We start from the raw sequence: 22,606 nt of genomic DNA on the forward strand, positions 1-22,606 counted from the left end.
GAGATATCTAGATAGGCTTATGTGTAGCGTTGGGGAGGAGCCGGTGGTCGTGGCACATGTAGGTACCAATGACATAGGGAAGGATAGGAGAGAGGTTCTGGAGGCAAATTTAGGCTGCTAGGTAAGAGACTGAAGTCCAGGACTTCCATGGTAGCATTCTCTGAAAGGCTTCCAGTTCCACATGCAGAGCTAGTTAGGCAGAACTGCAGGGTCTCCATGTGTGGATAAGACGATGGTGTAGGGAGGAGGGGTTTAGATTTATTAGGAACTAGGGAAACTTTTGGGAAAAGCGGAGCCTCTACAGGAACGATGGGTGCCACCTAAACCAAAATGGAACCAGATTGCTGGCACTTAAAATTAAAAAGGTTGTGGAGCAGTTTTTAAACTAAGGGCTGGGGGAAAGCTGACAAGTACGAAGGAGCATGTGGTTTGGACAGAGACATCCCTTAGGGAATCTACATTTATAGATCCTCCCCTATGTCCTGATAAGGAGGAGAAGATGGAAGAGGATAAAATACAGGTAAGATCTGATGAGAAACAGTCAAAAGAAAAAAAAAAGTCCCATTCAATTAAATCATGTAATAGCAGACAGCTAGAAAGTGACAAGTTTTTAAAGTGCTTATATACCAATGCTAGAAGTTTAAATAATAAAATGGGTGAACTAGAGTACCTTATATTAAATGAGGACATTGATATAATAGGCATCACAGAAATTTGGTGGAATGGGGATAATCAATGGGACACAGTAATACCAGGGTACAAAACATATTGGAAGGACAGTACAGGTCGTGCTGGTGGGGGAATGGCACTACAGTATACGTGAAAGAAAGTGTAGAATCAAATGAAGTAAAAATCTTAAATGAACCAAACTGTACCATAGAATCTCTATGGATAGTAATCCCATGGTTGAATAATAAGGATATAGCAGATGGCTATATTACCAGCCACCTGACCAGGATGGTGATAGTGACTGAAATACTGAGGGAGATTAGAGAGGCTATTAAAATAAAAAACTTCAACTATCCCCATATTGACTGGGTACATATCACCTCAGGATGGGATGCAGAGATAAAGTTTCTTGACACCTTAAATGACTGTTTCTTGGAGAAGCTAGTCCTGGAACCCACAAGAGCAGAAGCAATTCTTGATTTAGTCCTACGTGGAACACAGGATCAGGTCCAAGAAGTGAATATAGCTGGACCGCTTGGTAATAGTGACCAGGATATAATTAAATGTAATATTCCTGTGGTGGGGAAACACCACAGGAGCCCAACACTGTAGCATTTAATTTCAGAAGGGGGAACTGCACAAAAATTAGGTTAGTTAAACAGACATTAAAAGGTACAGCATCAAAAGTAAAATCCCTGCAAGCGGCATGGAAACTTTTTAAAGACACCATAATAGAGGCTCAACTTAAATGTAACCCCAAATTAAAAAACATAGTAAGAGAACCATCCATGTTGTTTAACCACCATGGCTAAACAACAAAGCAAAAGAAGCAGTCAGAGGCAAAAAGGCCTCCTTTAAAAAGTAGAAGTTAAATCCTAATGAGGAAAATAGAAAGGAATATAAACTCTGCCAAATGACGAGTAAACATATAATTATGAAGACCAAAAGAAAAAAAAATTGAAAAACAGCTAGCCAAAGACTCAGAAAGTAATAGCAATTTTTTTTTTTTAAGTACATCACAAACAGGAAGCCTCCTAAACAACCAGTGGGGCCACTGGACAATCAAGATGCTAAAGGAGCACTCAAGGATGATAAGGCCATTGCAGAGAAACTAAATAAATTCTTTGCATCGGTCTTCATGGTTGAGGATGTGAGGGAGATTCCCGAATCTGAGCCATTCTTTTTAGGTGACAAATCTGAGGAACTGTCCCAGATTGAGGTGTCATTAGAGGTGGTTTTGGAACACATTGATAAACTAAACAGTAATAAGTCACCAGGACCAGATAGTATTCACCCAAGAGTTCTGAAGGAACTCGGATGTGAAATTGCATGACTACTGTCATTTGTAACCTATCGTTTAAATCAGCTTCTGTACCAAATGACTGGAGGGTAGCTAATGTGATGCCAATTTTTAAAAAGGGCTCCAGAGGTGACCCCGGCAATTACAGGCCGGTAAGCCTGATTTCAGTACAGGGCAAACTGGTTGAAACTATACTAAAGAATAAAATCAACAGACACATAGATCAACATAATTTGTTGGGGACTAGTCAACATGATTTTTGTAAAGGGAAATCATGCCTCACCAATCTACTAGAATTCTTTGCGGGGGTCAACAAGCATGTGGACAAGGGAGATCCAGTGGATATAGTGTACTTAGATTTTCAGAAAGCCTTTGACAAGGTCCGTCACCAAAGGCTCTTAAGCAGTCATGAGATAGGAGGGAAGGTTCTCTCATGGATTGGTAACTGGTTAAGAGGTAGGAAATGAAGGGTAGGAATAAATGGTCAGTTTTCAGAATGGAGAGAGGTAAATAATGCTGTCTCCCAGGGGACTGTTCTGGGACCAGTCCTATTCAACATATTCATAAATTATATGGAAAAAGGGGTAAACAGTGAGGTGACAAAATTTGCAGATGATACAAAACTACTCAAGATAGTTAAGTCCCAGGCAGACTGCAAAGAGTTACAAAGGGATCTCACAAAACTGGGTGACTGTGCAACAAAATGGCAGATGACATTCAGTGTTGATAAATGAGAAGTAATGCACATTAGAAAACATAATCCCAACTATACACATAAAATGATGAGGTCTAAATTAACTCTTACCACTCAAGAAAGAGATCTTGCAGTCATTGTGGATAGTTCCCTGAAAACATCCACTCAATGTGCTGCGGCAGTCAAAAAAGCAAACAGAATATTGGGAATTGTTTAAAAAGGGATATATAAGAAGACAGAAAATATATTGCCTCTATATAAATCCATGATACTCCCACAGCTTGAATACTGCATTTAGATGTGGTTGCCCCATCTCAAAAAAGATATATTGGACTTGGAAACGGTTCAGATAAGGGCAACAAAAATGATTAGGGGTATAGAATGGCTGCCGTATGAGGAGAGAGTAATAAGACTGGGACTTCTTAGCTTGGAAAAGAGACGACTAAGGAGGGATATGATAGAAGCTGATAAAATCATGACTGGTGTGAAGAATGTAAATAAGAAAGTGCTATTTACTCCTTCTCGTAACACCAGCACTAGGGGCCACCAAATAAAATTAATGGGCAGCAGGTTTAAAACAAACAAAAGGAAGTATTTTTCACATTATGCACAGTCAACCTGTGGAACTCCTTGCAAGAGGGTATTGCGAAGGCCAAGACTATAACAGGGTTCAAAACAGAACTAGATAAATTTATGGAGGATAGGTCCATCAATGGCTATTAGCCAAGATGTGCAGGGATGGTGCACTTCCCTAGCCTGTGTTAGCCAGAAGCTGGGAGTGGTTGACAGGGGATAGATCACTTGATCATTGCCTGTTCTGTTTGTTCCCTCTGGGGCACCTGGCATTGACCACTGTCGCAGGACAGAATGCTGAGTTTGATGGACCTTTGGTCTGACCCAGTATGGTCATTTTTATCTCTGTGGCATCAGAGAAGGGCACATGATTTGGCCCATTAATAATTTAATCAGGGGAAGTACTATTTCTTTGAGCAGTATGGAGACAGAAGGGATTTGCCAATTATTTGGGGGGATATAAATACATAGAGGAGTGGACACTGCTTGGAAGTATAGTTGTTTGCTGTACATAACATTTTACACACAGAGTTGAATATATTGAGCATTAAGCAGAAAAAAAATCATACTGTCTACAGTAGCCTCAGTCTCAAAAGGATCTATATATTGGGGCAAATTCTTGTATGATCAACTCCTGCTAGATTACAATGCTAACACATGGATTACTGAATGTTACAAAGACAATATTTATTAGGGCTTAAGGGAGTTAGGAGTTATAACTACAGCAACACAGCTAAAGTTCATTAAGTGTAAGCAAGCCAGGAAGGGCATTCTGGGCACCCTATTGCCAAGAGAAGTAGTAGTAGTTCTATTGCTTGAGGTTTAAAACTATACTGCAGTTTCCAGTCCTGCACTGGCAAGGACATAGACTAGATGAATTAAGTGTTTTTTTCCTGTTTTAGTTTTGATAATTCCATGTCCATATTAATTAAAATATCCTAACAATACTCTTTTAAAATGAAACCCAATTCACTATGCTTTGCTCCACTTTAACATATTGCAAGAAACACGGAACTGGAAAAAACTGGCTTTATATGAAAAGAGAGTATAACAGAGGCCATGTCTACATCTAAAGTTTTGCAGCGCTGGTTGTTACAGCTGTATTAGTACAGCTGTATAGGGCCAGCGCTGCAGAGTGGCCACACTTACAGCAACCAGCGCTGCAAGTGGTGTTAGATGTGGCCACACTGCAGCGCTGTTGGGCGGCTTCAAGGGGGGTTCCGGGAACGCGAGAGCAAACCGGGAAAGGAGACCAGCTTCGCCGCGGTTTGCTCTCTCGTTCCCGGAGCCACCCAGCAAACCGCAGGGAAGGAGACCTGCTTGCTCTGGGCTCTGGGAACGAGAGAGCAAACCGGGAAAGGAGACCCGCTTCGCCGCGGTTTGCTCTCTCGTTCCCGGAGCCCCGAGCAAGCAGGTCTCCTTCCCTGCGGTTTGCTGGGTGGCTCCGGGAACGAGAGAGCAAACCGCGGCGAAGCGGGTCTCCTTTCCCGGTTTGCTCTCGCGTTCCCGGAGCCCAGAGCAAGCAGGACTCCTTCCCTGCGGTTTGCTGGGTGGCTCCGGGAACGAGAGAGCAAACCGCGGCGAAGCGGGTCTCCTTTCCCGGTTTGCTCTCGCGTTCCCGGAGCCACCCAGCAAACCGCAGGGAAGGAGTCCTGCTTGCTCTGGGCTCCGGGAACGCGAGAGCAAACCGGGAAAGGAGACCCGCTTCGCCGCGGTTTGCTCTCTCGTTCCCGGAGCCACCCAGCAAACCGCAGGGAAGGAGACCTGCTTGCTCGGGGCTCCGGGAACGAGAGAGCAAACCGCGGCGAAGCGGGTCTCCTTTCCCGGTTTGCTCTCTCGTTCCCAGAGCCCAGAGCAAGCAGGTCTCCTTCCCTGCGGTTTGCTGGGTGGCTCCGGGAACGCGAGAGCAAACCGGGAAAGGAGACCCGCTTCGCCGCGGTTTGCTCTCTCGTTCCCGGAGCCACCCAGCAAACCGCAGGGAAGGAGACCTGCTTGCTCGGGGCTCCGGGAACGAGAGAGCAAACCGCGGCGAAGCGGGTCTCCTTTCCCGGTTTGCTCTCTCGTTCCCAGAGCCCAGAGCAAGCAGGTCTCCTTCCCTGCGGTTTGCTGGGTGGCTCCGGGAACGCGAGAGCAAACCGGGAAAGGAGACCCGCTTCGCCGCGGTTTGCTCTCTCGTTCCCGGAGCCACCCAGCAAACCGCAGGGAAGGAGTCCTGCTTGCTCTGGGCTCCGGGAACGAGAGAGCAAACCGGGAAAGGAGACCCGCTTCGCCGCGGTTTGCTCTCTCGTTCCCGGAGCCACCCAGCAAACCGCAGGGAAGGAGACCTGCTTGCTCGGGGCTCCGGGAACGAGAGAGCAAACCGCGGCGAAGCGGGTCTCCTTTCCCGGTTTGCTCTCTCGTTCCCGGAGCCCAGAGCAAGCAGGACTCCTTCCCTGCGGTTTGCTGGGTGGCTCCGGGAACGAGAGAGCAAACCGCGGCGAAGCGGGTCTCCTTTCCCGGTTTGCTCTCGCGTTCCCGGAGCCACCCAGCAAACCGCAGGGAAGGAGACCTGCTTGCTCGGGGCTCCGGGAACGAGAGAGCAAACCGGGAAAGGAGACCCGCTTCGCCGCGGTTTGCTCTCTCGTTCCCGGAGCCACCCAGCAAACCGCAGGGAAGGAGTCCTGCTTGCTCTGGGCTCCGGGAACGAGAGAGCAAACCGGGAAAGGAGACCCGCTTCGCCGCGGTTTGCTCTCTCGTTCCCGGAGCCACCCAGCAAACCGCAGGGAAGGAGTCCTGCTTGCTCTGGGCTCCGGGAACGAGAGAGCAAACCGGGAAAGGAGACCAGCTTGATTACCAGAGGCTTCCTCCTTCCACGGAGGTCAAGAAAAGCGCTGGTAAGTGTCTACATTGGATTACCAGCGCTGGATCACCAGCGCTGGATCCTCTACACCCGAGACAAAACGGGAGTACGGCCAGCGCTGCAAACAGGGAGTTGCAGCGCTGGTGGTGCCCTGCAGATGTGTACACCTTCAAAGTTGCAGCGCTGTAACTCCCTCACCAGCGCTGCAACTTTCTGATGTAGACAACTTTCTGATGTAGAGTTTCTTACCAGAAGGCGCCACCATACACCTCCAGAGAGGCTTAATGCAGGCTAACCACTGCCACCTTGTGGATAAATATATACACTCACACTACGTTCACTTCTGGGATGAGATTGAATCTGGTTTGCAGATTTGTAACCCTGTCGTTCCCAGTAAAAACGAACAGGAGGACTTGTGGCATTTTAGAGACTAACACATTTATTTGAGCATAAGCTTTTGTGGACTACAGCCCACTTCATTGGATGCATAGAATGGAACATATAGTGAGGCGATATATATACATGACATACAGAGAACTTGAAAAGGTGGAAGTTGCCCTACCAACTCTAAGATGCTAATTAATTAGGATGAGCAATTATTCCCAGGATATTACAAAGACAATGGGGTTGAGGGAGTCTCTTTTACTGCCTGGATCAACTTCAGTCGGTGAATCGGGTGTCTTCCAGAAAAATAAAAAATGAAATTCTAAGAAGGTGGCAGTGACCCCTTTAGCGCTAATCCTGGAATGAGCTTTCGTTTTTTAAAAACTTTTTTTTGCTCAAATTTAACAGGTTCATTCTCAGCTCAGGAATGAATTTATCATTTATTTGGCGACATTTGTAGGCAAAATGGTTGAGTAGTTTTCAAAAATGAAGAGCACAAACTAAATTCCTTAACGTTTGTAAGGCACTTGGCTGCTCTGGCCATGGGGGAACTGGAGAAATAATGGGGCATGGAAAAGTCTATGAATTAAATAATCAGCTTCACAGCATAGCACGGTGCAGTTCTGCGCACTGGGTCAGGCCACGCTAAGCAGTTTGCAGGGAAAGGCCCTGACCCTGCAAGGGGCTCCACGTGCTTTGGTTCCTCCCTGGGCCTTGGGGACAGTTTGTCTCCCTCTCCCCGCCACCATCATAAAATCGCTAAGAAAGCGCAGATTCAAATTTTAGCCTCCACATACACACAGGATTACGGTATGGAACCCGCTGCTACAGGTCGCCCTAACGCAGGGGACGGGGCGTGGCCTTCGACCCTTCCGTCTCCAGGTAGGTCGCGTCACCAGCCCCAGTCCCGCCACTCAGCACCCGACTTTTCCGTTCGCGCGCTAGCCCTCGCGCCCAATGGGACTGAGGCTTTCGTGGGCGGGGAAAAGGCGACAGGTCAGGGTCCCTCCCGGAAGTGGAGGCGCAGACGTCACTTCCTGCTTTCCTCTTAGACTTCGGCGGGCGCACGTGCGGCCCTGCGAGTAATTTTTGTTTTCACCGCTGCCTTGTGCCAGGCCGCGTTACCATGGTGAGGGCGGCGCTGCCGCGAGGGGGAGGGCTGGGGGTGTCAGCGGGGGCGCCCTGGGGCGGGTGAGGTGAGGGGGGAATGGCCGGAGGGAGGGGGCGAGGCGGTGCCGGGCTGGGGGCTGTTCGGGAGCCGGGCCCCTCGCCCTGACCCCGCCGTTGCGGTGACTTGCGCCCCGCAGAGCTTGCCCCTGAACCCCAAGCCCTTCCTGAACGGGCTGACGGGGAAGCCGGTGATGGTGAAGCTGAAGTGGGGGATGGAGTACAAGGGCTACCTGGTGTCTGTCGACGGCTACATGAACATGCAGGTCAGTGGGAGCCGGGACGCGGCCGCCCCGAGGGCTGCGGGTGGGGGCTGCTCAGGAGGGATGTGGAGGGGTCCAGAGCGGGTGGGGGGAGGGTCAAAGCTGGGTGTGTGTCGGGTCAGAGGGGGCCCAGAGGTGGTGGTGGGGTGTCTGTGTGTCATGGTGGTTCAGAGGGGATGGGGGTCCCACAGGCTGTGGGTGGGTCAGGGTTATTCAGTGAGGCTCATCCGGGGAGTGACTTGCCTGGTATCAAATAAGCCATCTGACAGGTAGGTAGGGAGCAGCAGCCTTGTCCAAGGTGAAGGTAAGACTGGATTGAGAACTGATTAAAAAGGCTATATAAGAACTGATTAGTAGTAGTAATTATTGCTTTGAAGCCTGATGGCAAACATATGTTTGTTTTTAATTTCCTCAAAAGTACACTTACAGGAAGTTTAAAAGCAATAGTTCTAAAGCAATAGACAATACTTGGCTATATATTACACACTTGTGGTCAAATTCTTAAATGAAAAGTGAAACATAATAAGCTGCATGCATAATAAAGTGCTCTAATGAGGTGTGAGTTACTATTGAACAGACCCAGTCTCCAAAAGGGCCCATTAACCCTTGTAGACTGATTTTAGCCTTACAATAGTTTACTGATTGCTGGCTGAGGATTTTCTTCAAACAGTCTAATATTTTCTTCCTTTTCTAAAAGCTTGCAAACACAGAAGAATACATCGATGGTGCATTGTCAGGACACCTTGGTGAAGTTTTGATAAGGTAACTATCAAATTAGAGTATTTCCTAAGTTTATATAGTAGACATATTACATTTGTAGATGGACATAACCGTTCAACTCCTAATACTCAGCCTAAAACAATCTGAAAACTTGCAATGTTAAAGACATTAATTGTAGTATCCATTTCTTTGCTAAACAGTGCCAGACAACACTTTGTTAAAGGATATCACTAAAAACTATATTACCGGGGCAGAGGGGGAAAGCAACACTAAAATATACAAATGTTTCATAATTTCTCCTTTTGTAATGATGTCTTTCATTTGTTCTCTGGGTTCCTATTGGATATTTATATGAATCTCTTGTCAATAGCTGAGGAAAATCTCACACCTAATGAGGAAGTTAAATAGGCACTGAACAGTTTCACAGAAATGAAGGGGTCTGTAAATAGGGAGAGGTATCAACAGGTAGTAGAGACCTCAATAAGTGTGGGGGGAGGGGAGAGTTTCAACAGAGTACTAATAAACTATTACATATATATTAAGGTCTGGCTTCTGCAAACAGTCGTGTGCTTGAAGTTAAGCAGAGGCATAACTTTATAGGATATAGGCCTAAAAATAAATTAGTCTAGTGTACAATGAATCTGTCATTCATTTAGTAACTTATTTTCTCTGTTATGGACCGTTACAAAATGAACTATCTGAAAGTCCCTTGGACTGTGGGATCACCATCAACATATATTAATTGGTTAGCCTGATAAACTTGATGATTGGAGGGTTTTTTTAAATAGCTGGTCCAAGTTCAATTTGAAAAACATGTAATTTAGTTAAAAGCTAGTGTTCATCTGGGGAAAGTCAACAAAAACATCTTTAAAATTAAGAGAACTTCTGGTTCTATTTACAGGTGTAACAATGTCCTGTACATCAGAGGAGTAGAAGAAGAAGAAGAAGATGGGGAAATGAGAGAATAAGTTTGTATATTTCTGGAAAATAAAGATCAGTTTTTCACAACTTTTGTTAAGGAGTCCGAAGTTTTACTGTACAAATTTCTATAAAATTCATAACTTGTTTTGTTCTCGTATGGAGGGAAACTTTGAACTATAAAAACTCATCTAATTTAAAGTCAAACTTTTTAAAGATTGTTGCAAGATTAATGCTAGAGAGGAAATCTTTCAGTCTGAAACTGAAATAAGATTACATAGTTGATAGGATGAAATGACATTTTAAAATACTAATATGTGTACTACTTTATTCTTAAAGGTGAACTCTTGCATCTAAGTGGCTTCTCATGGTAAATTTTATCTTTAAAGTTGTGCATATCAACAGGATTGTGGCAAATCACTTTATGTAGCAAAGGGTGTCCTATCTCTTTCATTGCACTGCAGTCATATTATAGAACAGCTCAAAAGTCAATGAGGCTTTTTTTTACTGTTGCAAACAGCTGTCTTTCTAAGCTGACTACACTGGAGTGTACTGAAGCAGTTATGGGAATGGCATTTTTCTCTGCTGATAGTGGTAATAGGTGTTACTGAACAAGCAATGAAGACATTCTGGGTTTTTTTTTTCACATCTGATGTACAAAGTAGGTTTACTACTTACACTATGGATCCCTGCATGTTAGTGATAAACTCCTCTTTGTTGGTAAATTCTGTTAAACTATAGCACAGAATATTAATCTCTTGCTCTAGATGAACTAAGTAGGAAGATATACCTGCAACACCCCCTTTAAGGAGGTGCAACTACTTTTAAACTCAAGTGAAAAATAACATATCATCTTGCATTTTTGTGTTGATCTCTTTCAGGCACACCTCCTTCTTTCTAATCTCTGGAGGCTGTGAGCGAAATACCAGCTTTCTTCCCATCTGAAATGTTGGAAAAGGAAAATGTTGAACATAAACATATACATCTATGGAGACTCATATTTTTATCATAAATTCTATTAATAGACTATATAGGATTGCATTGTGAAATACTTCCACAGCTCCCTGCTGGGTGTGGAATTGCATTATGCCCCAATGATTTCAAGAGTCATTTTGCCCTGAAGTAGTCAAAGCCTCCTGAAGTATGGCTGCTGTATTACCTATAGAGAAAATATGGCCTCAGTGGCTGGATGGTGACACAATGGAGATAATCCTCAGCAGTTGTACGTTTGCATAATTCCATTGAAGTCAATGGAGCTATGACAATTTACAGGAGATGAGGATCTCTCCCAAGGTCTCCTGCTATGCGTAGGTCTGGCACAGCATAGCCTTAGTCTGGTTTATAACATGCAGATTCTTCCTTAAGAATATAACTAGACTTTAAGATTTAAAAAGAATAAAACTATTAGTTGATTATTTAAAAAAAAAAAAAAACGAATGTCCTCAACCCTTGCCTGTGCATCTGGCCTGAAGTTCACAGCTGCTTTGCTGTTATCACCGGCTGAAGACCATGACCCTTCTGAGGCTCTGATGGCACATTACATCTAACAGTGTAAACCCCTATGGATTTTAGTTCAGAATGGCAAAGTACAAACCAGAACTAAACAGGTGGGGGTATTAGTGGAGTATGAAGAAGAATTAGTAGAGGAGAGAAGGGTCTGTGAATGCATAGACTGTAGGAAACTGGAGAACATCATAAGCTATAAGCACCAGCTACTTGCACAGGAATGAGAATCTTGGGTGGCTCAATGCTGGGATGGCTCATTACTGCCATGGGAAGATCTGTATGTGGCACTTACTGCCTTCTCTTTGATATGGCAGTATGCTGCCTTTTATTCTACCACTTACGCATGCATTAATGACTCATTTCCTAGCATGGGTTCCAGCCTGAGGCTATGGAAAGGCTCCCTTCTCCACTCTGGAAGAAGCACCTCCAATTCTAGTTTGTCAGCAGGCCTGACAATACTACTGTTACCGAGATTAGAGGTAGAGAACAGAGAGAAATTGGAATCTACCACCGTCAGTTTTCAAAACTTGTATTAATCTACACTCAGTTAAAGCTGGGTGGTTTTAGTCTTTTACAATCATATGTATGAAAGTTTTACCTATTTTTGTTATATGGCACCTAATACAACTCACTGAAACATTAGAAATTACCTGTTCTTCAGTTTACTCTAATAACTTGCACTGCTTCTGTCATAATCAATTAAGGCTGGAGATTACAAATACATATACGCATCATTTTACCTGTGGGTGTTACCCATGTACACAAGCATTTGCAGTACCTTAGCTTGCCCCTGTGAAATTCATTTTTCAAAATAGAAAAACGTGCCTGCAATACCCCAGCATAAGTAGAGCACCCACAGCTATTACACCTGCCTAATTTAAAAAACAAGCCTATACTTCAAATTGTGTCCCTCTGAGGTTGAGATAAAATCAGACAATCTGGAAACTGCTCAGGTTTTTACATATTAATAGAGGGTCACATTCAATTCTCACACAACCCTGACAACGTGACACTGTATAACGGGTTGGCCACCTTTCAGAAGTGGTGTGCCGAGTCTTCATTTATTCGCTCTAATTTAAGGTTTCGCGTGCCAGTAATACATTTTAACGTTTTTAGCAGGTCTCTTTCTATAAGTCTATAATATATAACTAAACTATTGTATGTAAGTAAAATAAGGTTTTTAAAATGTTTAAGAAGCTTCATTTAAAATTAAATTAAAATGCAGAACCCCCCCCCCCCACCGCCCCGGCCGGTGGCCAGGACCTGGGCAGTGTGAGTGCCACTGAAAATCAGCTCACGTGCCGCCTTCAGCACGCGTGCTGCAGGTTGCCTACCCGCTGCTGTATAACAAAGTGAAAATTAGTTATGCTTATATAATCTTAGATGTGTAATTAGTGTTACTGCATTTGCTTCATTATATAATTAAAATTAATATATACAGTCAGATGGAAGAAATAAGGTTGGGGTGATAATGTTCTGTCAGTTTTCTGATTTTACACTGTTTTTTGGCTGTAATTGAACAGCTGCACAACTCATTCTACATTTACAGGCCTACTCAGTTTGAGTAATGATGCTAGCAGAATGTAGAGTAGTACTAGCATCCAGAAAATATTAACCAGATAGTATCGTACATTTTATATATTGCAGTTGAGGCCATGGAAACAGTTCAAGTATCACCCTCTTGAAATGTGAATTCTCTGCTGATTTCTAACTGCTAATGATGTGACCTCTTAATTAAATAAAAGGACCTTGAACTGGATCATACCTTAAATTTCCCTCAGCCACCTTCAAGTACTATTTTACTGAAATATTCATTTAGTCACTATTCAAAATAAGGGCTAGATATTTTCAGTTAATCCACTAATTGGCTACTTGCATATTTTAGTGCTTTATAATTGAGTTTTCACCAACTACTAGTTAGCTCTTACTCAAAAAGGCCTGTCTGATGTCAAATAAAAAATGACAGTGGATTAACTATTTTTAGTGATCTACTGCAAATTCTGTAAATTTATTTACAGAATAGGCTAATGATCAGTGGTGTTTTTTGTTTTATTCATAACTACATGCAAATTTCTCTCCTGCATAGGAAAAGTAAAGATAATCCTAATATTTAACTTTAAAAGTGCTATAAAGGGAGATGATTTTTATTAAGAAAAATACACATGGTCTCAGACTTTTCAGAAAAAATAAACTAAATGCAAACCTTCTTCTTTGGTGCTGCAATTGCTCTTTTCAGAGAACACTGCAGTCGTTCTTCCTGAAGTTTCGTTTCTTGTTTCTTTTTTTCTTCACGTAACCTGCAATAGGGAAAAATGAAATTTGCTAGTGATTCATAAGGTATTAATAGGAACAAAAAGGTCTGAAACTTTTAACACAAACTCTTTTTGCTTCTTTAAATTTAATTTTGGAGGCAACAAACAGTAGCTTTGAAACAGTAGTTAATTATCTTGGTTCAAGGAAGGTGTTTTCTTGAACTACCAGCAAAATGACTAAGAATGAAGTGGGGCAGGTTTGCAGATTAGAATGTTTTTTAAATAATCTGGGATCCTATATAGTTTCTTAGTTTTTTACTAGAGTAATGTTACTGTTTCAGATATCACATGGGATGATCTGTCCAGGAATTTGATGGAAGCAAAGCTTGTTTCTTATAAAAGGGCATCATGGCTAACTTGCAGAGCAGCGGAGAAGAAAAAGGCACCATGATGTTATTTCCACACAAGGCAGTCATTGCCTTTAATTTTCTTTTTTCTTCTTTAAGACTTCTTTTTTTTAAATCATGCCGTCTTGTGCTGTGATTACATCAGCTCTCACAAGCTATGTGATGTTGGTCCTAATCAGCACTCAGCTGGGACACTTCTAAACAACAATTGCATGACAGAGAAAGTGTTTTGACAAGATGAGACAGTCCTCTCTCTCCATCTAAATTGAACTAACCCCACAGACTGGTGAGAAGGGGTATTGTGCTGCTGGAATTGCTGCATTTGGAGACATAATGCATGACAACAATCGGTGAGGACCTTAAAATTCTCATGGGACTTCTTTGCAAAACAAAAAGTTAGCCAAACACTGACCTATCCAAATCCGAGCATAGGTAATCACACTGACATTTCAAAAGGAACTTAAGTAGTGCACTGTTAGATAGCTACCATATTCTACCCCAGAAATGACTATACATGTGTATAACTAATAGGTTCCAAATACTTTAGGAACTATTCCTGAAATCATTTTATCCACTTCCAGGATGGAACATGGTAGCAGTTTCACAGTGCACAGTGACATTATTTAGGTTAGAACAGAAAGCAAATACTAACATATCCTCTTGAAACTGCAAGGTATGTCAGAAGGGAATGGGAAGGCAGGAGGCAGATACAATACAGTTACCCAAATTTGGCTTTGTTCAGAACTAGCTAACTTTCTTTCATCTCTTTCAAAAGGGGCTACAAAATCTTTACCACGTGTTCAGGTGTGGGGTTTTATGTCTTCTCTGAAAGATGGCACATCCATCCAAAAGTACAATATGTCCCTTCACATCATGCTGGGGTACTAGTTTAGTAATGACTCAGAATAAAGAATGGCCTTCCAGCTACATTACTCTCCTTTTTTTCCCAGGCATGCTCTTTTGATGCTGTGTGCTTTGTTTATTCTTTTCTGGGGTGGGTGTACAGTAGACTGCAAACTGTAACTTACCAAATGTATGATACTAGGAGAAAACAAAGAGGCTTTACAAAATTCTGGTCACTAATGTAGCTAATGCACAAAAAATTTTGTATACTATTTAAGTATCTCATATGCTGATAAATCCCATAAGGGGGCAGTACAGTACAACTTTTCACTATATTAGACATCACATCATATTGTTAATGCAAAAGTTTCACTTAAAAACAAAATGGTGACTTTGCAACAATGCATAGGAAGCCTTAATTATTGCTAAAACAAACAAACCCATGAACTAGTTTACTCACTTCACAACAGGCTGCCATGTAGAGAATCAAAGCTCTAGCTCCGCATTTAAGCTCTGATCCTGCAAACCCCTATGCATGTCCTCTGAAGAAGTTCTTAAATTACCAGAAATGATCATGCAAAATCTCTCCTCAAAAGAGCAAACCAACTTTTGAAAGAATTGAAACCATTTGAAAAAATTACCACAGTAACAGGCTGGTAGTGGAGTTAAATTACCTGCATTACATCAGATATGTTTGTTCTGAACTTCCATTCAAAACTCCTTACATTTGTAATAATTTTTTGGTGACTAGACATGATTGTCAAGGCAGGAACCTAATACATCTGCCCAGGTCTTTTATCTCTGTTTTTGCTGGGTAATTTAACACAAGAACAAAGCACACTGAAACTGCCTTGACATCTATTTAACTTTGGAATTGAGCTAAAACAGATGCCAGTTTCTTTCCCCAGATAGTTACTGCCTTATGGCATCTTGTGGTGTCACACAATAGCAGTAGCTTTATTAATTGTCATATTATCTATGCTCCCACACCCCGAGTCAATGCAATTAGCACTGCTGTGATCGCTACACAAATACTATGTCTTGTGCTGGTGTCCACATTTCAAGAAGGATGTTGAAAAATTGGAAAAGGTTCAGAGAAGAGCCCTGAGAATGCTTAAAGGATTAGAAAACATGTCTTACAGCAATAGACTCAAGGAGCTCAATCTATTTAGCTTAACAAAGAGACGGTTAAGGGGTGATTTGATTACAATATATATGTACCTGAATGGAAAACAAATAGTTAATAATGGGCTCTTCAGTCTAGCAGAGAAAAGTAGAACATGAGCCAATGGCAGAAAGTTGAAGCTAGACAAATGCAGACTGGAAATAAGATGTACATTTTTAACAATGAGATTAATTTCCCATTGGAACAACTTACCAAGGGTCATGGTGGAGTCTCTCACTGACAATTTTAAAATCAAGATTGGATGTTTTTCTAAAAGATCTGCTCTAGGAATTATTTTGGGGAAGTTCCATGGCCTGTGTTACAGGAGATCAGACTAGATGATCACAATGGTCCCTTCCAGGCTTAGAATCTATGTGGCTAGTTTCTCAACAAAATGAGACTGTGTGTGTGTGTGTGTGTGTGTGTGTGTGTGTGTGTGTGTGTGTGTGTGTGGGCAGAATCAGCAGGGCCTTAGTCCATTGCTTCTGTGAAAGTAGTACAGCAAAGGTAACATGCTCAGCCCCTCTCATCAGGAAAATAATCTCTGCCTTTCAAAGGCAGTTCTCCTGCTGATTCATGGCAAGGAGCATATCTCCTCCGAATCCCTTCCTGGGCTGAGAGGTCTGATGCATGCTAAAGGTAGAAACAGCATTCATCTTCCGGTAATAGAAAATTTAGTGCACCAGGGACTCTATGGCAGTTTAGAACAAGTGGGAGCATTGGGACTTGAAGGACACTTCCAGCTGCAAAGGAAAATGTGCTGTTATTTGGATAAGCCAAATTGTGTTTTTATGTGTGATGTTTTGAACATGGTTGACACTCCCTAATTTTAAATGGGCTACTGGTGTTCCAGAATAGACATCCGGTGCCATGCAGCTGGGGAGTAGTCGTATCTCCGCTTTGTTGTTTTTGTAGATCATCTAAAAGCAACTCACAGTCCGAAAACATTTTAATGTGACCTTGTTTCAACAGATACATCTGGTGTATTGACAGAAAATAAAAACCTTTTAGCTATTTGTATTTTTATTGTAATATTCATATAAAAATGTCAACTATGATATTCCAGTATACCACAGTATAAAGATTTAACTCATGATTTCACTTCCCTAACAAAAAACAAAAGCATTTTTATTATATAACAAAAGAAGAGTAGACCTATTACTGCACCAAAAGTAGAAAAAATAATTCCAGAAATGCTTAGAACATAAAAATATAATTGGGGCCTTTTATGAGATCAGTGTTGTATTAAAATAAATATTTCTGAGGGGCTATGTGTATTAAACAGTTTGTTTTACGTTTTTTAAAAAATGTGTGTGATATCACATTAAATGAACTGTTTTTCTGACCTGTGGTAAACCCAGCTTTGAAATATACTGTAGTGACATCCAAAGAAGAAGCATTTGGCAAGATGTTTGCTCCCCTGAGAACTCCAACTCGATACTATCTCACTGGCACTATTAGCATATCACACTCTGTCCCCCTAACATAATTCATTTAAAAAACAAGTAACAGGAAAAACAGGAAGAAAAAATTTCCCAATCCATTTGTTTCCATTGGTGCATAGCTGTACAAATATAGTACCTCCAGATAATGAATACTAGGCTACTGAGGACCAACCAGACACTCTCATGTACAATAGGGCAAAAAGTTGAACTATAGTGCATTGTTAACGACTATAACGTGATGGTGTTCCTCTGTCACATTATCACTATAACACATGGGTTAGGGTCTGCTCCCTACTCCGACTGACTTCAATGGAGCAGGATCAAGCCATTAGTGACTTCCCTGGTTGTTTCTCTAGTGTTCTAGGACTAGATAGCCCATCAGGTCATACGTTTTTGTCCATTTAATAAAAGTAAAAACATCTCAGTTTGCTAATCCCAATAGGTTAGACATCCACTGGCTGACATTAGACACCATACAAGTCCTTCATATCCCATGATCAGAGGCGGATTATGGTTTCCAGGGGCCCTGGGCCAGAGCAAGTGGGAGGCCCCTCCCCACCCTTCTGTCTGTAGTCCTGCCTCTTCTGCCTGCGAACCCACCCACAGCCCCACCCCTTTCTGACTCCTCCCCAGGACCCAGCCTCTGTTTCACCCAGGGCCTCTCCCATTCCGCCCATCCCACAACCTGTTTGCTCCTTTCTGCCCTCCCCCACTCCACCCCAAGACTGGAGAGGCTCTGTCCCCACGCCATGGCCCCAGGGCCGTAGCAGGGAGTGAGAGCTCCTCCAGTCCCAGGGCCGCAGCAGGGGTCCAGGTGCTGGGGCTTCCCTGCCACCCTCTGCACTTCTGCAGGGGACCAGGGTTGGGGCACTGGGGGCTTCTCCTGCTCCGCCTGCCTGGCGCTTCTGCCAGAGAGTGGGTTCGGCATGGGGGCTTCACCTGCCGTCCTGTAGCTTCTGCTGGGGGGAAGGTCAGGGGGGCTTCCCCTGACCCATTCGGCAGGCAGCAGAAGCAGGGGAGGCCCTAGTTGGCTGGGGCCCCTGGGCTCAGGCTCTGTGGCTAATCTGCCACTGCCCATGCTGTGCTTCTCAGAATGTTGGCTTTATTTATGTCTGAAGGTGCTGTCATCTGCCTTCACACATAGCTGAAGATCCGCTGGTATATGCCTCACCTCTAAAAAAAAAAAAAAAAAAGGTGAATCTCTAGATCCTGCATACCATCTGCATTTGTACTGGAGGAGCATCTATTAGAGCATATGAGCTAATGCATGTGAAAACTACCAACTGCCCTGTTTTCACTACAGTTTTACCTCAAGTTAAGAACTTGACTTTTTTGCGTGGGAGTAGTGAAAACTAGACTCTCAATGTCTGATGCTGAAAACACCCAAGGTGCACTAGGAAGGCATGTAAAGTTATTTTACTAGCTTAAGTACAAAACATTATGCTGCCCCTAATGTGATGCTATGTAGGTAAACATCTAATTTATGCACATCCAAAATATACAGAAACATTTGTTGTCAGAACTTCCACATTTTGCAAGATTAAGACCAATATTGTTAGTTAAATGCTCTTAGCCCGTACAAAGATTGTTCAGAATATAAATCAGGAAAGAGCTTGCTCATTTTATACATATTGAACATTCACTTTACCTTTGCCTTCTGTCTTTCATCTTAATTTTCTCAATTGCTTCAATATTTTCTTTTGGAACTGACTCCAACACTTCACACAGTTCTTCAATTCGATTCTCTATTCTCCTCAACATCTGAATGGAATTAATGCTTGATGTGTCTACTTCTCCAACACTAACTCTGTACACTTCTGCAACCTTTTTAGTAAGTGAATGTAGCATTTTGTCCTTAGATTAAACAAAAACAAATCTGTAAGAGCCTACAAAATATTGCACGAGTGATATTTGAATATAATAGCATTTCTGTAAATGCCTTGAAAGCAGAAGACAATATACACATGTATTTACTATCAACGTGACAGTCACATGTGATCACATCAATAAGAGGGCGACTTTTGTGTTATGTGAATGGTGCAAAAATGGAAGCATTTTAACCTTATGAAAAACGACAAATACTCAGCCATGGAATCGAAGGAAATTCCACCTGAGCGTTTTGGTGATAAATACTTCACCCTTTCCTGAGCTACAGCGCTAATTCAGCAAAGTACTTATGTACTTGCATACATGTGTATCAATAGGACTTCTCACATGCTTACAGCTGGGCACGTGTTTAAGTCCCCAGCTGAACTGTGGCCCCAAAGGGGCAGCCCTGGGATCACCTGCAGCAGCTATACTGAGGTAAACTACAATTTATCCTATTTACACTAGGATTTTATAACATGTTATCTATTAGGTGAAATCTACCTCATTACAAACAGCTGTTTTTTTTTTTCTGGTGTAGACATGGCCTTGGAACCAAGAAGCGGGTTTCTTTCACAAGAAATAAGCCATGACAGTGTCAGAGCAGAATACTAGCTCTGCTACAGTTAAGGTTCAGACCAGTTTTCTGTTTAAAGGCGGACTTGTCTAAGTCCTCTAAAATCCGCAGTTACTCAGATTTCCTTGAAATATGGTGTGCCTTATGGGGGCATGGGTTAGTGATCCAAATTTAGGGTCATTGGACCAAAGGATTCCTGAGACACAGCACCCTCCCCCACAAAAAAAACAACAGCTTTTCTTAAGGTTGACATACTTTACCAATTTTTTTTTTTCCCCCCAGTTGGAGAGATTAAACCATGGCTCTGAGCCTGGTCAAAATGATCTTAATCACTGGACATTTATGTCAGCTGGTACATTGCATCCATTAACCTTTGTTAGCAAAATTGAAAACGGTAGTGTCAAGATAGTTAAGATTTCAAGTTAGGTGCATGCCTAATGTGTGAGCACTAAATGGATTACTTGGAGCATGCATGAACATAATAACCTACAGGTTTCTAGCTTGTGTGTTTTCACTGCAGGTGGATAGCTCAATGGGCTCTGCAGCAGCCATTAAACCTGACTGTCAGTTTGAGTCTAACTTTGGGCAGAAATTTAAGAAAGAATTTAGCACTATGCCTTCAGACCTAGCTTTGTCAGGGGTGTGTGTTATTTTGAGGCAATGTAATGAAACAGGAGAATGCTTGCTGAGGGGGAACAGTGGCAGGGAGAGGTTCTGGAGCTGCACTAAGGGAAAGGGGAGGATTTTGGGGATAGAGGGGCCTCAGGTGAGAGAAGACAGTGGGGTTAGGGACAGCTAAAATCCACCAGCTGGGTGACCTTGGGCCAGTCACTTCACCTCTCTGTTCCTCAGTTTCCTAGCTGTAAAATGGGGAGAATGATGGAAAGTACTTTGAGATCTATTGATTAAAAAATACTACGTAATGGCTAATTCTTGTTGTTATTACCTAACTGCAACAGCATATCACCTGCAAACCTAAGCAAGAACTACAACTGCCTAAATCCCCATTAACTCCTACAACAAACCTTTCTTTCTTTCTTTCTTTCTGTTAATAAAAGAAAACTAGGAAATTCACTGACAAAACTTTGTGGACACACAGTTAAGATTTCCTGGTATCTCATGCTCTTTGTCAGAGTCGCTGGGTGGCCGGCTGAGGCAGGAGCAGATGCTGGCTGGAGCAGGGGCTCGCTCGTGTGGAAACCCTTATGCACATGATGCCCTCTAACACTGTACTGTCACTTATCCATCATCAAACCATCCTAACTATTGACAAGTCCCATGGCATGAAGATCCCTTTGTCCCACTAGTGACAAAACCTACACAACACGGTGCTGAAATGAGGCATACTGGATCTCTCAATGTACAGATGCACCGCTTTTCTTTGATCACACACATGGGGGCCAGGTAGAAGGGATCGCCCTCACAGCAGCATACCCTCTTGATTGCAGTTTATCACAATCACAGCTCTTCCAAGCTGCTCCAGATAATCTCTCCACCATTCAATACAGCTAACACAGTGAATGCAGTGGGAGTGCAGGCAGTTAATTCCTAGTGTCTATTACCAGCTTCCGGGAGGCAGAGTTAAGGTTACATGGGCCTGTAATTTAACACTTCTTTTACTGGTTTTCAGAAGTTTGACTTTTGCTTGTTGAATTAAACTGTCTGGAAGAGTACGATATATCAATAGACATCTTTAACTAGGTGTTAACAATGTTTTTTGGCAGTGAATTAGCATTATTATTATCCAAACATGCATTTATTTACATATGTTCAATTTCTGAAAATAGACTGTGAACAGAATGGATTTTGGAAGCCAAGTATCGCAATTCAGGTTTGCACTGAGAATAAAGCAAAGATTTATGTTACTGTATCTTCTTGATCTCTGTGTATCTTCCTCTAGCACAACCTATATGATATTTTTATTGCAGACTCAGACCCCAGTCCCAGCCCCAGGGACTATGGCTCATATTTATATGAAGTAATTGCACAACTGCATAAAATGTATGTTACATTTATCTATCTTTGTGCTCAAATACTTGAAGTTTGTAGTCTAAGGGAAAAAAATATAGGCTCAGATTATCCCTTTTCCCCCACAGTGTTATCTAGTCAGATTTACTGCACCGTAGCTAGAAAGAAAAATGTGCTGACTTCTATATCAGCAACTTGAATAGCTGCAGATAGTAAATGAAGAAATAATAATAATGAAGTATTAGACACTGCACAACTGATACTGTTATCTAGACAGGAACAGATTAGGAGAGAGGGGAGGAACCACATGGAATACTTTATGCTGCTATTTATTTCAAGGCATAAGAAAATCCCCATACCAGCACTTCTTTTTTTTCCTCTGTGATAAGAATAAGTTATTTTTTAAAGATGTAATTGCAAAATTTGTTCTCTTGATATAAAACGTGTTTTGCAAAAGAATTACCTGGATTTCTGGATTAAACTCTCCAAAAGAAAACATTTTAGCTCTTAGTGCCAAATCTGTGCATTTTTCCTCTTCATTGATGCAGGCAGCTTTAAGAATTTCTTTATGTCCTACAACAATACTTACTTTTTCGTCTCTGTGGGGAAAAAGAGATCTAGATTTTAGTCATATATTCTGTGGATTCATTTTGTTATGCAGTAACTACAACTCAGCAGTTTAAAATGTTCTTTTCAGATAACTGTTAACAGGGCCGGCCCACAACATTTTGGCACCTGAGGCGGGGAGCTCAAATGATACCCCCATCCCCCTTCACTTGGGCCAAAACTTTGAAAGGTCTCAATTCTGCCTTCTTCCTGTTCTACTCTTCTTATGGTACTGCTCTGATACCTACCTCAATAAAAGAGAACTAACAACTTAAAATGCCTTGTTCAAAAATTTTAAGGAACACTTAACTTTCAAACGCCTGAACAACAAATGTAACTTTTCTTGTCTTCATAGTAAACACTGGCATTTTTATCTCTTTGAATAATTAAAGTGGTGCTTTTCGTGCTTTCTTGGTTGCAAAGATTTGAACTGCTTCCTGCTGA

At 42.4% G+C, this 22,606-nt stretch overlaps 2 protein-coding genes across 2 annotated transcripts in view; one reads left to right on the plus strand and one right to left on the minus strand.

The window, feature by feature from the left end:
- The first annotated feature begins 7,271 nt into the window (after window positions 1–7,271).
- SNRPF (small nuclear ribonucleoprotein polypeptide F) lies at window positions 7,272–9,617 on the plus strand. The gene is made up of 5 exons (XM_050935941.1): window positions 7,272–7,341; window positions 7,428–7,588; window positions 7,767–7,892; window positions 8,587–8,651; window positions 9,511–9,617. The coding sequence occupies exons 1-5, from the start codon at window positions 7,272–7,274 to the stop codon at window positions 9,575–9,577; spliced, it is 489 nt and encodes a 162-aa protein (XP_050791898.1). The 3' UTR covers window positions 9,578–9,617.
- Window positions 9,618–9,695: 78 nt separating this feature from the next.
- Window positions 9,696–22,606, minus strand: part of CCDC38 (coiled-coil domain containing 38) — a 46,996-nt gene continuing 34,085 nt past the window's right edge. Inside the window, exons 12-15 of the mRNA XM_050935422.1 lie at window positions 22,020–22,155; window positions 18,794–18,999; window positions 13,237–13,330; window positions 9,696–10,468 (exon numbers count right to left, since the gene is read on the minus strand). Coding sequence (XP_050791379.1) covers window positions 10,358–10,468; window positions 13,237–13,330; window positions 18,794–18,999; window positions 22,020–22,155 — 547 coding nt within the window. The 3' untranslated portion in view covers window positions 9,696–10,357. The remainder of the gene's footprint in view (window positions 10,469–13,236; window positions 13,331–18,793; window positions 19,000–22,019; window positions 22,156–22,606) is intronic.

This window comes from Gopherus flavomarginatus, chromosome 1, assembly GCF_025201925.1.
Source record: "Gopherus flavomarginatus isolate rGopFla2 chromosome 1, rGopFla2.mat.asm, whole genome shotgun sequence".
NCBI classification, from domain to species: Eukaryota; Metazoa; Chordata; order Testudines; family Testudinidae; genus Gopherus; species Gopherus flavomarginatus.

Coding starts and splice junctions, on each gene's coding strand:
- SNRPF (XM_050935941.1), top strand. CDS start 7,272: ATGGAACCCGCTGCTACAGGTCGCCCTAACGCAGGGGACGGGGCGTGG. Junction 7,342..7,427: donor TTCGACCCTTCCGTCTCCAG/GTAGGTCGCGTC, acceptor AATGGGACTGAG/GCTTTCGTGGGCGGGGAAAA. Junction 8,652..9,510: donor CTTGGTGAAGTTTTGATAAG/GTAACTATCAAA, acceptor TTCTATTTACAG/GTGTAACAATGTCCTGTACA.